The sequence below is a fragment of the Chiloscyllium plagiosum genome, unplaced genomic scaffold (assembly GCF_037043375.1).
Source record: "Chiloscyllium plagiosum isolate Xiang-an unplaced genomic scaffold, Cpla_swu_hap1 HiC_scaffold_3, whole genome shotgun sequence".
Classification (NCBI taxonomy): domain Eukaryota; kingdom Metazoa; phylum Chordata; class Chondrichthyes; order Orectolobiformes; family Hemiscylliidae; genus Chiloscyllium; species Chiloscyllium plagiosum.
Window position 1 is genome coordinate 121,138,077 of NW_028270141.1, and position 14,866 is coordinate 121,152,942.

Here is a 14,866-nt window from a genome sequence, read left to right on the forward strand (position 1 = left end):
ACTTTGGAATTTATGGATAAATCTAATTGCGCATAAATGCTTCCTTTTGACTTTTTTCTGGTGATTAGTGACACCATTCTCACGGTGTGTGGGGGATGCATAACAATCAACAACAATATAACCCTTGCTGAATATTTCAAATGTCCTCTTTCCTATCTCCCTTTTATCATGAAGGGACTCCTTTGGCATTCCTCCAAGTATCTTTAAAATGATGGATATCAGGCTATATGACCTTTAGTCCCTGGTTCTGGTAATATGCTTTTATGAAGATAGGATCAAAGGGTTCACAGAATACCTGCCCCATCTTTTTACTCATTCTAGATACAACAATACAGTCCCACTGGTTTTGAGCTTACTTAATCTATCCATTATAACATTACTGCTGCATTCGTTTCAATATTGATAATAAAAAAATGAAAGAACTGTGGATGTTGGAAATCAGAAACAAGAACAAAAACAGAAATCGCTGGAAAATCTCAGCAGATCTGACAGCACCTGTGAAGAGAAATCACAGTTAACATTTCAGTAACTCTTCTTCAGAACTGTTATTACATCTCTAGAGCAGATGGGACTTGTTTTGAAAAACATCGAAACTGCGCACAGTATCCCAGATATGGTCTCACCAAGGCCATTTATAAATGCAGAACCTCCCAATTTTATATGCCATGCCCCTTGCAATAAACAATAACATTCTATTTTGATTCCTAATCACTTGCTGTACCTGCATACTAACCTTTTGTGATTCATATACCAGGACATAGAGTTCTTTCTGTACAACTTGATTCTGCAATTTTTCTTCATTTAATTGATATAACGCTTTTCTGTTCTTCCTGCCAAAGTGGACAAATTCACATTTTCCAACATTATACTGCATAAGCCAATTTCTTTCCACTTACTTAACCTATCTGTGCCCCTTTTCAGATTCTTTACCCCTCTTTAAAACTTATTTTCCTATCTTAGTGTCTTTAGCAAATTTTGTGACCAGACATAAGGTCCTTTCATTCAAAGCATTGATATAAATTGTAAATAATTGAAGCCCCAGCAATGATCCCTGTGGCAGTCCACTAGTTACAGCTTGCCAACTCCAAAAGTGTATCTATTCTCATTAGCTAATCAAACCTTCATCCATGTTAACATGTTGCCTGATATACTATTGGTTCTTATTTTGTGTAGTAACCTAGTATGTGGCACCTTGTCACGTGCCTTTTGTAAATCTAAGTGCATAACATCTTACAGATTCCCCTTTATCTATCTTGTTTATTACCTTCTCAAAGGATTATAATAAAATCAAACACAATTTCGCTTTCACAAAAACTGATTCTGCCTGATTCCATAATGATTGTTGAAGTATTCTTCTATAAGCTTCTCAATAATGGATTCTCATAAAATCCCTATGACACAGGTAAGTCAGTTGGCCAATACTTTTCTGCCTTCTATTTCCCTCTCTGAAATAAAGGTGTTACATTTATTCTTTTCTAATCCAATGCAACTGTTGCACAAATTGACAAATTTTGAAAGATTACAAACAATGTCGCTATTTTCTCTCAAGCTACTTCTTTTAAGATCCGAAGATGGAGAACTTGAGGTTCTAAGTACTTGTCAGCCTTTCCCCTGTTACCCTCTCCCTGGCAGCATGGCACACCAGGAGTAATCATTGTGAACTGCATAACCTGTTTAGCTCTGTTCTTAGTCTTTTGAGTATTCAAATTTTAAAATAACCAGCTGCAAAGCTTATTCTTAAAGAAGATCAAAGGTTATTTTATTTCGCAAATATTGCTGGAAGTTACTAAATAAAAGGTAACACAGTTATTAGCTAAAATGTAGATACAAAGATTAAAATTAGGCACAGATTACAGAACAACCTCAGTTATCCGATCATCAGTTATCTGAATTTCAGATTATCTGAATAAGATCTCAAGGTCCCATAAAAACATTATCTATCATCCGAACAATCAAGTTATCCAAACAAAATACTCCCCACCCGAGTCGTTTGGAATATCGAGGCTGTTTGGTGGTCTGCTATCATTGATGATCTATTACTCACTTGAAGATTCTCTTTAGGAAATTAATGGTTGAATTCAGCGCTGCAATCGTTTCTTAATTTGAATAGTTAGAGGCTGTAGGTAGTGAAGGTTTTTGGAGAGAGGAGATACACTGTCACTGGTTCTGTGTTATGGCATTTGTAAATTGTCTGGATACTTTCAACAGGACCACAGTCGATTTCTGAAATCCTTTCACCTTGCGCTCCTTTGACTAACAGTTCCTTCTTTGAGGGTGATTCTCTGAATCCTTCGAGGAGATATGACAAAATGGTATCTCACAGACTGTTGTACCACCAGCATGACAAAATCTGATATGTTAACCATTTGTTCCACAAAGTCAATTATGATGGAATTCCTTGTAGTGTCCTTCCAGTCTCCTGTTCACTCAAAAGCTTTGACTTCTCATACATTTAGAAGGATCCATTGTATTATCCCAGAGTTAATCAAATTCTAAATGGTCCAAGTTGTCCAAAATGGATAGAAGCCTCTGATTCATTTTACATTGTTAATGTGCTTTAGAATCCTGAGAAAGCCTCCATGTAAGTACATCCGAGGTTCTAACATAGAAGTTTAAACTTCTTATTGCAGGTTTTACTCTGTCTGAATGGCTCTGTGATTCCAATGGCAGTGGAATGGGATGGCCAAACCACACAAATTTCAGGTATTTTGCCTATACTTATCCCTGCTTCTGCACAGATTTACCAAAGAAATTTAATAGCTGGTCTAAAACCTGCTTAGGCGTGTAACTGTAAATAAATCAGCTGGATTGTCAAAGGAGTCAAGTACCTATAGCAATGTTCACCCCTGACCACTTTAATATTTACCCCTCCCACACGGTTGAACCAATGTTCACCTTTCCAACCTCAACTGTGCATGCACCCATTTTGCACAATCCCATTACAGATAGTGCTTACTGAACCCCCCACCACCTCAAACCAGAGACAGTGTTCACACCAGCCTGCTCTACTTCCTTAGGTAGCCCTCAACATCCACACCACCGCCATACCACAGACAGTGATCACCACCGCCCTCCTGAGCCATGGTTATTATTCACCCTCCTTGAACAAAGACTGTCCCAAACCAATCATCTATCCCTCTTCTCAACCTCTTCAGGTTCATACTCTTCTGAATCACAAACAGTGCTCACTCCTACAAATCCCCTTGCAACCATAATTCCCATGCTTCCATCAATCTGCATCAGACAGTGAAACTGAACCTCACCCACATCCACGACCCACCTTTTGGAATCCACTCCTAGCTAGCTGGGGCCACAGATGAGTCAGGGATAGTTGGATTTTAGGTACACTCCACGTTTCTGAAGAAACCAGAATCTGAAACTCCAGTGAGAAATGTGCAGCTCAGTCATGGCACAAAAAATTAGGAACAGCCTGGTAATCTGACAGTAATTGGAAGATTTGAGTCAATTTTTTCTAGATTTACTCTTTGGATGGCAGGATTGCCGTATGATGAATCGATTGGTTCAGACTATATTCTCTTGAATTTAGAAGATGACAGTGATTTCACATAAACCTATTAATTTCTAAAAGCACGGAACAAGGTAAACATAAGAAGATGTTTCCTGATGGCTGGGAAAAACCAGGAGTCACAATCTAATGGACTGCCACTTCGGACTAAGATGAGCAATTTCTTTACCACAGACTGGTGAGCCTCTGCCACAGAAAGCGGTTGAGGCCAAAATATTAAATGTTTTCAAGAAGGAGTTAAGCAGGTATTAGAGCTAAACAGATTAAAGGGCAAGAGGAGAAAGCAAGAACAGGGTACTGAGTTCAATGACCAGAAGTGATACATATTGAATGGCAGAGCAGGTACAAGGTGCCGAATGATCTTATTTTCTATGTTTTTGTCTCCTTTTCAGGCTGATCCCAAGGCTGTAGTAAATCAAGGACAGTGATGACTTCTGGGTGCAACTTTGCAGGATTCTGTGTTAAATTTTTACAGATAGATTAGCATTTTTTACAACATATATACATATGTTTTTATATACAGAGTCATTACACAAGTGATGGTGCTTGCTTTAAGTTCTTCCCTGATTGCAACTAAACAGTGAAGACAGAAGCCATCACCTTCAGTATCCACTGCAAATGCCACTGACTAGCCACCAACTCCATTCTTTCCCTGGCAAATGTCTGAGTCTTAAGAAGGCTGTTTGCAATCAATTTGTTATATTTGGGTAGAGGTCTCTTCGACTGCATATCCACTCCATCACCAAAATCTCCACCGCATCATCTTACCCTTCTGCCAGTTCATCTGCTGAAACCCTCATCATATTTTTGTTTATCCAATATTTCAATACACTCCTAGTCAATCTCTCACTTTACCCTGCCCCCACCTCTATAAACTTCAGGTCATTCAAACTGTTTATGCTGAGTTAAGAAAATGGACAGTGTACGTGAAATTAAGTAAAAACATAATATTACAATGATGACAACAAAAAAGCATTTTTTTCAGATTTGAATTAAACATAGAGTAGCATAGCATGGGAAAAGACCTTTTGGCTTGCCAAGCTTGTTCTGACTATGATGCTATTTCAAACTAATCTCACCTGATAATGAAATATAGTTAGAAATCATTTCACAATTATTCAAATATAATTACCATTATCAGCAATCTTTTCAATCAAGGATGGTCCTTTCTTATGCTAGGTGGATGGAAGTAAGATATCACGTTTGGCAGTGGGTTTTCAGATAATTTATAAGAGCATACAAAATAGGAACACAAGTTCAGTCCCTCGAGCCTGGTCCGCCATTCAATAGGATTGTAGCTAATCCAACATTTCTCACATCCACTTTTCTGTCCCTTCCCCGTAACACTTCATTGCCCCACTGATCAAGAATCTACCTACCTATCTAATGAGTCCCATCTTAGGTTTTCAGACTTTCCCACAGTGACAATACTTCTGTTGTCCAGAAGAAGTGACAGCAGATTGTTGACTTGAGCAGTTGTCATTCATTCTGGCATTATTATTATATTTTCTCAGTGTCTAATCTTGTTCAACGGAACATCTTGAGACCAGTTTTGGGTATGCATTTTCGCCTTGATCGTAATTAGGCATATAATTCCCTTGTTTTGATGTTAGGAGAGCAAATCTTGATAAAGGCTTTGAGAAAGTCTTCTAAACATATACTATGTCTCTTGTGTAAATGAGTTCCCTAACAAAGCTCCAAGTAAAGAATATTGGAATAGTCTTGATTTTAGATTTAGATTTATTATCATGTCTGCTCAAGTGCATAAGTACAGGAGTATGATGAAAAATATATAATGTCACCACATAAGGTGCCAAGGTACCTGAGTCTTAGGTACAAAGTAGAAAGAGAAAGAGTTACAAAGTTAAGCATTACTTCATAGAATAAAGAGAAAATTAAAGAAATAAGATAATAGTTAACATCAAAGTCTTTCTTAATTTAAACTAGGAAAATAAAGGAATATATTATAAGTTTAACAGTCTTGATTAGTCCTCTGCTTATCTTGCTCTCCAGGAGACCTTGGCTGCCTGTTCTCAATGCCACTGCTATAGGTACAGTGGAGCTCCCTCACAGTTCGCTTCTTCCATGTTGAGCCATGATGCTATCACTGCTGCTGAAGCTGCAGCTGCGCTAGTGCCTCAGGAACATCACCAAGCAGGACTCAACTTGCACACCAAGCTAAGACACCACCACCACCACCATTAGCCACCACGAGACCAAGTCGAGACCAGCCTATAGCTGCCAACAGACCATATCTTGGAGAATGTTCATGTTTGTTCTTTTGCCTTTTAATTCAGGCCATAAGAAATAGAGACAGGAACAGACTATTTGGCCCCTCAACCCTTGTCTGCCATTTAATAGGATCATGTCTAATCCAATATTCTTCATGTTCACTCTCCTGCTCTTTCCCCATAATTCTTGATTCTCTATTGATCAAGAATCTAACTCAGCCATAGATATACACAAAGACTCTGTCCTTTATTCTGAAACTATGACCTCACAAGAATGATCCTAGGGATGAAGGGTTTGTCATGTGGAGCGGAGAGGACTCTGGATCTGTACTTAATGAAATTCAGAATGATAAGGGGGAGATCTGATTGAACATAGAGAATATTGAGAGGTCTGGATAGAGTGGACATGAGGAAGATATTTTCATTTGGAGAAACTAGGAGTTGAGAGCACACCCTCAGAGTGAAGGGAATGACCATTTAGAACTAAATAAGCAAGGATCTTTTCAGCCAAAGGGTGGTGAATCTGTGAAATTCATTGCTGCAGAAGGCTGTGGAAGTCATGTCATTGAGTGTCTTTAAGCCAACGATTCTTAATTAGGAAGGGAAGACAGGAGAATGGGGTTGAGAAACATATCAGCCATGACTGAATTGTAGGGGAGACACAATGGGCTGAATGGTCTAATTCTGATCCTATACCTTATGGTATTAAAGTTATCATCTCACCAGCACATTGTACAGTTGCAGTAAGACGTCCTTACTCTTCTATTCCAACACCCTTGAAATAAGGGCCAGTATTCATAGAGTCATAGAGATATACAGCATGGAAACAGACCCTTTGGTCCAACCCGACCAGATATCCCAACCCAATCTAGTCCCACCTGCTAGCACCCTGCCCATATCCCTCCAAACCCTTCCTGTTCATATACCCATCCAAATGCCTTTTAAATGTTGCAATTGTACTAGCCTCCACCACTTCCTCTGGCAGCTCATTCCATGTATGTACCACTCTCTGTGTGAAAAAGTTGCCCCTTAGGTCCCTTTTATATCTTTCTTCTCTCAGCCTAAACCTATGTCCTCTAGTTCTGGACTTCCCCCAACCCAGGGAAAATGTCTATTTATTCTATCCATGTCCTTCATGATTTTGTAAACCTCTATAAAGTCACCCCTCAGCCTCCGACGCTCCAGGGAAAACAGCCCCAGCCTGTTCAGCCTCTCCCTATAGCTCAAATCCTCCAACTCTGGCAACATCTTTGTAAATCTTTTCTGAACTCTTTCAAGCTTCACAACATATTTCTGATAGGAAGGAGACCAGAACTGCACACAATATTCCAACAGTGGCCTAACCAATGTCCTGTACAGCCACAACATGACCTCTCAATTCCTGTACTCAATACTCTGACCAATAAAGGAAAGCATACCAAACGCCTTCGTCACTATCCTATCTACCTGCGACTCCACTTTCAAAGAGCTATGAACCTGCACTGCAAGGTCTCTTTGTTCAGCAACACTCCCTAGGACCTTACCATTAAGTGTTTAAGTCCTGCTAAGATTTGCTGATTATCTGTCATACCTGTGTGCAAGTCTTCGTTTCTTCCACAAATACCCCAAAATTCCTTTGTGTTGTGGCTTTCTCCAGTTTTCCTCATTTAAGTAATATTCTGATTATGTTTTGATTTTCTGTTTTTAATTAGGGATTAGCATTGAATGCATTGATGCCCACATCCCATTAATGAATTTTAAAAATTCTCCCTTCCAAACTGAACAACTTCATATTTTTCCACATTATGCTCCCTTTGCCAACTTTTTGTCCACTTACTTAACATTTCATTATCTATCTGTTAATCTCCTTATCTGTATCCCTCTCTTAACTTACCTTTCTGCCTAATTTTGTGTTGTCTGCAAATTTGGGTACAGTACAGTTACTTTCTTCCTCCAAATCATTACTATATGTTGTGAACAGTTGTAATCCCAGCACTAATCCCTGTGGAATCCCACTGGTTACAGGAGGCCAACCTGAAAAAGAATCCCTAAAACCGACTCATTGTTTTTTGCCAGTAGCCAATTCCCTATCCATGCCATTATCTGTTGTGAGGTGCCTTGTCGAACACCTTCTGGAAGTCCAAATACAACAATTTTGATTTGCAAGATTCTTCTAAGACAGTGCTGATGGTACTATTCTAGGGCCTCATACAGCATCTATAAGTTGTCTAAGCTTCAATAACACAGAAGTTACAGAGAAGAACCATTGTCTGAAAGACTTTGAATTTTAAGCCTGGTTGCTATCATAATTCTCAAACTCAAGAATTTAATTTTCCATAGCTGAGCTAAACTATTAGATTTGGTCATGTTCCTTTCTATCAATGTCAGTGTTTTGGTATAGACAATTTCCAAGATATGGGAAGTGAGAGGCATTTCCAATGAATCACAATAGATTCACTTGTCTTCCATGCTTTTGTAAGCAACTGTATATAAAATCTCGAAACCAATGACAATTTTATAATGATGCTGAATAGAAAACAGGGTTAAACAGAAGCAGAAGAGAACTGTTTTATTCAGACTGCATAGGTATGATTCAAATTATAGCATGGCTCATTTCTGCTGGTCACACTTGTGATAAATTTCAATACTTCTGTAAATTGACTACTAGAAATAGAATTAGAATTAGCTTTATTGTCAAATGTATTCAAATGAGTATAATAAAACATATATAAGTCACCACTTAAGGCGCCACTTTAGGTATAAAGGTCACCAGGTACAGCTTCTTCAGTTACAGTTCTTAGAAAAATAAAAAGTAAAAAATCCAGCACTCAAATTTTAGGAATAAATTATAATTGAGAAAAAAAAATGTTCAGGAAACAGTCTTCCAGTACAATCCATGCTGGCACCTAGCCTAGCATGCTGGCTTCACCTCAGGGTTCATAAGGCTGGGAGATCATTCTGGAATCACCTCTAGGTGATCATGGTTATCAACTGGAAGAGGATCCTGAGAGAGGGCTTGGAAATGAGTACGAATGTTGATACAAGTAAAGTTATAAGAAAATCAATATATACGTGCACAAAATAATCATCTTAGAATGGAGCCGTAGAATTATTGTACCTTTGCATCATATTTCTGTGCAAGCAATTTGCAGAGAGTGGTCTTTCCTGCAGATTTTGGACCCAATATTGCAACCTTACAAGGTGGACGAGGCTGTGGAGGGAGAAGGTATGGTCGAGGATTTGTGATAAACTTCTTCAAAGTTTCCTCGGATGAAAGGAAATACATTTTGTCCAGATAGCTGCAAAATACATTAAAATATTATGAATACCAGCTGCACATCTGAACTTGGAGATGAATAGGTGGAGGATATGTTTAATCATGAAACTCTATAGACAATACAGAATTACATTTTTCAGGAAAATATTAAAACATACAGAGTGAATTTAAGGGGTTACGTAAAAGATTAAAAAAAGAACCTTAGAAGTAGTAATCTTTGATTTATTCCCATTGCCAAACTCAAACAAGGGAAAGAACAAAAGGATAAAGGAGACAAATCAATGGCTGAATAGGTGATGCATTGTTCAGTGACTTAGGTTTTTGAACAATTGAAATGTCTTTTGGGAAATACAAAACAATGGGTCTAATTCAAACTGGAAAGGGACCAATTGCTTAGCAGGGAGATTTGCTTGTTCTATTAAGGAAGACTTTATAGTGATAAAAAAGGGGAGTGGAGGAAGTTTAAATAGCAGTGTAAATACAAAGGTTGATGGGGAAGGTTCTGAGTGTGAAGAGAGCATATCAATTAGAAAAGACAAGGTAGAGTCAGAGTATGTAGTAACTCTGAAAAGCTAAATTGCATTTATTACAATGGAAGGGGTCTTACAGATAAGGCTGATGAACTCAGATCATGTTTAAGTATATGGGATTGGCATGTCATAGCTATTACAGAAACCTGACTGAGAAATGGACAAGACTGGCAGCTCAATGTTCTCAGTTTTAGATGCTAACAGAAGAATAGGAAAGGAGGCAAGAAAGAAGGGCGGGGCAGTGGGTTTTTGATTAAGGAACACATTATTGCTCTAACTACAGAAGATATTTCTGAGAAATGGCCCAGTGAAAATATATGGGTAGAAATTAGAAATAATAAAGGAAAGATCACCTTGATGGAATTGTACTATAGGCCCCCCAATAGTAAGAGGGAAATTGAGAAAACAAATATGTAGGGAGATCTCAAATACATGTAAGCATAATAAGGTTGTATAATGATGGATTTTAATTTTCCAAACATTGACTAGTGTTCAAGGTTTGGATGGTGAAGAATTTGTGAAATGTGTTCAAGAAAATTATATTTATCAATATGTGAATGCTCCTACCAGAGAAGGAGCAAAACTAGATGTTCTTTTGGGTAATACGGCAAGCCAAGTGACTGAAGTATAAGTGGGGAACACTTTGGCTCGAGCAATCATAATTCTATTATTTTCAAAATGGTTATGGAAAAGGATATACCTTCCATAAAAGTTAAAGTTTTTGATTGGTGTAAGACAAATTTTAATGGTATAAGACAAGAACTTTCAAAAGTTGACTGAAGTTGCCTGTTCGCAGATAAAGGGACAACTGACAAATGAGAGGCTTTCAAGTGTGTGATGAAGAAAGTTCAGAGACATTATGTTCCTGTTAGGGTGAAGGGTAAGGCTGCTAAGATTAAGGAACAATGGATGAATAAAGATATTGAGTTTCTAGTCAAGAATAAAAGGCAATCTTATTTTAGATATAGACAACTTGGTTCAACTGAATCTCTTAATCAATATAAAGAGTGTAGAAGCATTCCTAAGAAAGAAATCAGAAAGGCAAGGGAATATGAGATAGCATTGACCGATATAAGGTTAAGGATAATCCAAAGAGATTCTACAAACACATTAATAGCAAGAGGGTAACTAGGAGAGAGTAGGACCCTTAAAGATCAAGGAGATCATCTTTGCGTTGAATCCCAGGAGATGGGAGAGATACTAAATGAATATTTTATGTCAGTTTTTACTGTGGAGAAAGAAATAGAGTCTAGAGAATGCAGATAACTGTTTTTGATGTATTAAAAATATATTATAGAAGAGGAAATTCAAGAGGTCTTAGACAATATAAAGGTGGATTAGTCTCCAGGACCTGATCTAATATATCCCAGAATGTTCTGGGAATTAAGGGAGGAAATTGCGTGACACCTGCAGAAATATTTGGATCATCTACAACTACCAATGAGGTGCCTGATGACTGGAGGGTGGTTAATGTTGTACCTTTGTTTAAGAAAAGTTGTAAGGAGAAACCAGGGAACTATAGACCAACTGAGTCTGATTCAGTTGTGGGTAAATTGTTGGTGATTATAAAAGATAGTATTTATGATCATTTAGAGGGGCAAAAATTGATTAGGTATAGTCAGCATAGTTTTGTGTGAGGAAAATCGTCTCACCAACTTGATTGAGTTTTTTGAGGCAGTTACCCAAAATATTGATCAGGGCAGAGCAGGAGACAATGTTTATTTGGACTTTAGTAAAGCTTTTAACAAGGTTCCACAAGTTGGACTAATTAGAATTCAGTGTGAGCTTGCCAACTGGATACATAATTGGCTTAATGGCAGGAGACAGAGAGTGATGGTGGAGGGTTGCTTTTCGGACTGGAGGCCTGTCACTTACAGAGGTCCACAGGGATTAGTTCTGGGTCCTCTTTCGTTTGTCATGTATAAAAATGATTTGGTTAGTAAGTTTGCAAACAACAACAAAATTGGTGGCGTAGTAGAAGAAGGTTTTCTACGATTACAAATGGAATTTGATCAAATGAGTCAATGGGCTGAAAACGGCAGATGGAGTTCAATCTGGATAAATGCGAGATATTGCATTTTAGTATAACAAACAAGGGTAGGGCTTATACAATTAATGATGGGTCTTGTTGTAGAACAGAGGGACTTAGGGCTGCAGGTACATAATTCTTTGAAGTTTGTGTCACATACAGACAGGGTGGTTAAAAAGACATTTGGCATGCTTTGAATATAAGAATTGGGATGTCATGTTGAGATTGTACAGGTTATTTGTGAAGCTTCTTCTGAAATACTGTGTCCAGTTCTGGTCGCCCAGTTATAAGATGGATATTATTAAGCTGGAGAGGGTCCAGAAGAAACTTACAAAGACGTTGCCGGCTATGGAAGGTTTGAGTTATAAAGAAAGGCTGAATAGGCTGGGATCTTTTTCCATTGCCGAGTAGGAGTTGAGAGGCAATTTTCTAGATGTTGATAAAATAATGAGGGGTACAGATAGAGTTAATGGCAATTGTCTTTTCCCTAGGATGGGGGATTTCAAGACCAGGGGGCACATTTTTATGGTGAAAGGAGAAAGATTTAAGAAGACATGAGGGGCAATTTTTTTACACAGAGGGTGGTTCACATGGAATGAACTTGCTGAGGAAGTGGAGGATGTGGGTATAATTACCATGTTATTAAGATGTTAAAAATTACCATGTTAAAAAGAAATCAGCCAGCATTGTTGCCCATCATCTATTGCCCTTGAGATGTGAAAATTAAGAATGAGAACGTAAGAAATAGGAACAGGCGTAGGCTGGTCAGGCCTTTGCACCTGCTCCACTATTCAATGAGATCAAGGCCGATGTGCTCCAATACTCCAAGAAAAAACAAACATTAGCTTAAGAATAAGATAAAAGAAGTCTCCAAAATGAAAGTCTAGAACAATTAAAATGGAAAATAGAAAAAAAATAATAGAATTAGCATAGAGATTTAAGGGGTCATTTGGTATTATAAAGCTTGAGTATCACGAAAGAAACACACACATTATCAAAGTTTTTTGCCTTTCACACATCAAGACAATTTGTGAGAAATACTAAAGTAAGGGGAAAACAACATTCCATCCTGTATGAGAAGAGAATGTTGACTGGTTGGCAATTGGTAGAATGCACCAGTTAGATGATAATTGATAGTTGACTATTACGTATGTCAGATCTCAGAAGTTCCTTCAATAAAATTGTGCTAATTTTTAGACATTCTTCACAGAATATATGGTCCTGGGTCTCACATGGACAACACTAATGCTGGAGCCTTTGCACTCTTGAGGCACCGCAAAGTCAATGTAGAAGGAGACAACAGTTACCACTTGGTCAGCAAGAACAGCAATGTCCGGAAACTGCTGTATAGCCTCCAGAGGGAGAATTAGCAGAAGTTCTACCAAGGAGGGGTGAAGGATGAGAAAACAGGTTTACAAGTGTCACTATCAGTTTCTTTGACTCTAAGACAGGGCATGTGCTGTTTATGGATGTCTCCCCCTCCCCCATCATCTGTGCACTATGTCAGCTGTTGGAGGAGGACTTGCACTGAGAAGGACAAGGTGGCTATCCCATCCTGGTGGCCATCAAGGTCACAGCTATCTTGGAATTTTATACTACCTACTCATTTAATGGGTTAGTTGCAGACGCACGTGACATCTTCCAAACCTTGAGCCATAAATGCATCCAAATCTTGAATCATGCATTTTTGTTTTACAGCACAGCTCTTTAAATCATTCCATCGTGATGACAAGAGTCAACCAACTTAGACACTGGAACTCTCTACCATTTCTGGCTTCCCACATTTGTAGGTTGCTATCAACTACACCCATATTGCTTTTAGCATGCTCCATTAACAACATGCAGAATTTCTCAGCAGAAATAACTTCTACTCTAAATTATATTCACCCATTGCTTCCAAATTATGGAGGTCTGCACCAAATATTCTTGGAGGTGCCAATGGCTCTTCCATGCCAGAAAACACACAGATTCTTGCCTTCTTCCAAGATCCATGGCCCATACAAGGAACGCTGCTTGGAGTCAAGGGCTACCATCAACCAAACCTGGATAATCACACCTTTGTAATATCCTCCAACTGAGGAGGAATGAAGATACAACACTGGTCATGCTTTGACAAAAGTCACAGTAAAAATGACAATAGACCTCCTTAAGATGAAGTCCTGATGTCTGAACCATGCAAGTAGGGCTTTTCAGTGTAATCCAGAAAGGGTTTCCTGCATCACTGTGGCATGCCATGCTCTTCAAAATTGCAGCTGACTAAGGGAGATGTCTTTGATGCAGCCAAAATGAGGCAATGCCAGAAATCTTTTCAGATTAAGATGAGGCTGAAGATCAGAGAATTGACCAGGTGAACGTTTCCAGAAAGTATGGCAAATCAATACTTACAGAGCTCAAGAGACCAGAGAGAACCTAACTGAAACATGCTTGGATGACGAATGACCTGTTTGAACTTTGATTAATTGTTTAAGATTCTGTTGGTAATCTTTCAAGTAACCCAAAATTAATTACTGGAAAGGACAAATGTTCTTGTCATTTTGGAATTTTTTGACCTTCTACATTGTTGAATTAATGTCTCATAGAGTCATTGCAAGATATAATGCAAAACCCTCCAGAAGAACAAGCTGACCATGGTGAGCCTTTGTCTGGGCAGGATATTCTTAGATGGCTTGGGCTCTCCTGTTCCAAAGTCTATCAAGACAACAAAGTCAACCATGAAACAGACTGCCACATTCTATCTTCTAACATTAGGACTGTACTTCTACAAAGCAGGGAAAGATGAACACATACTGAGGGCATATAGGTGGCACAGTGACATGATTTGGAGATGCCGGTGTTGGACTGGGGTGTACAAAGTTAAAAATCACACAACACCAGGTTATAATCCAACATGTTTAATTGGAAGCACTAGCTTTCGGACCGCTGCTCCTTCATCAGGTGACAGTTATTTTTTATTCACTCACAGGATGTAGGCATCACTGGTTGGGTCAGAATTCATTTCCTATTCCTTGCTGCCCAAGAGAAGGTAGTTGGGATGTGTGGTGGTAGCAAGGAAGTGTTAGGATTGATGAAGGAGATGACCAGTGTGTTATAGAGGGAACAATCCCTGTGAAATGCTAACAATGAAGAGAAAGGGAAGATGGAAATTAATTTTCTATTACTCTTGATTGCTGTGCTCTAAGGTGTATCATACTATGCAGCTTTTCTGGAAAAAAGGATTGAAAATCCTATTCTATTACAAACAGGCCTTTTAGCAAGGTCCTTCTGAAACTTCTGTTATTGACAGAAAGCAGACTT

The 14,866-nt window shown here is 38.5% G+C and overlaps 1 protein-coding gene across 3 annotated transcripts in view; it reads right to left on the minus strand.

Annotated features, from left to right (window-relative positions):
* The window catches only part of ak9 (adenylate kinase 9), a 274,249-nt gene that overhangs the window by 195,060 nt on the left and 64,323 nt on the right, over positions 1-14,866 (minus strand). For all 3 annotated transcript variants that reach the window (XM_087983041.1, XM_087983046.1, XM_087983034.1), the window contains exon 12: positions 8,855-9,035. In XM_087983041.1, the coding sequence (XP_087839167.1) occupies positions 8,855-9,035 (181 nt within the window). The remainder of the gene's footprint in view (positions 1-8,854; positions 9,036-14,866) is intronic.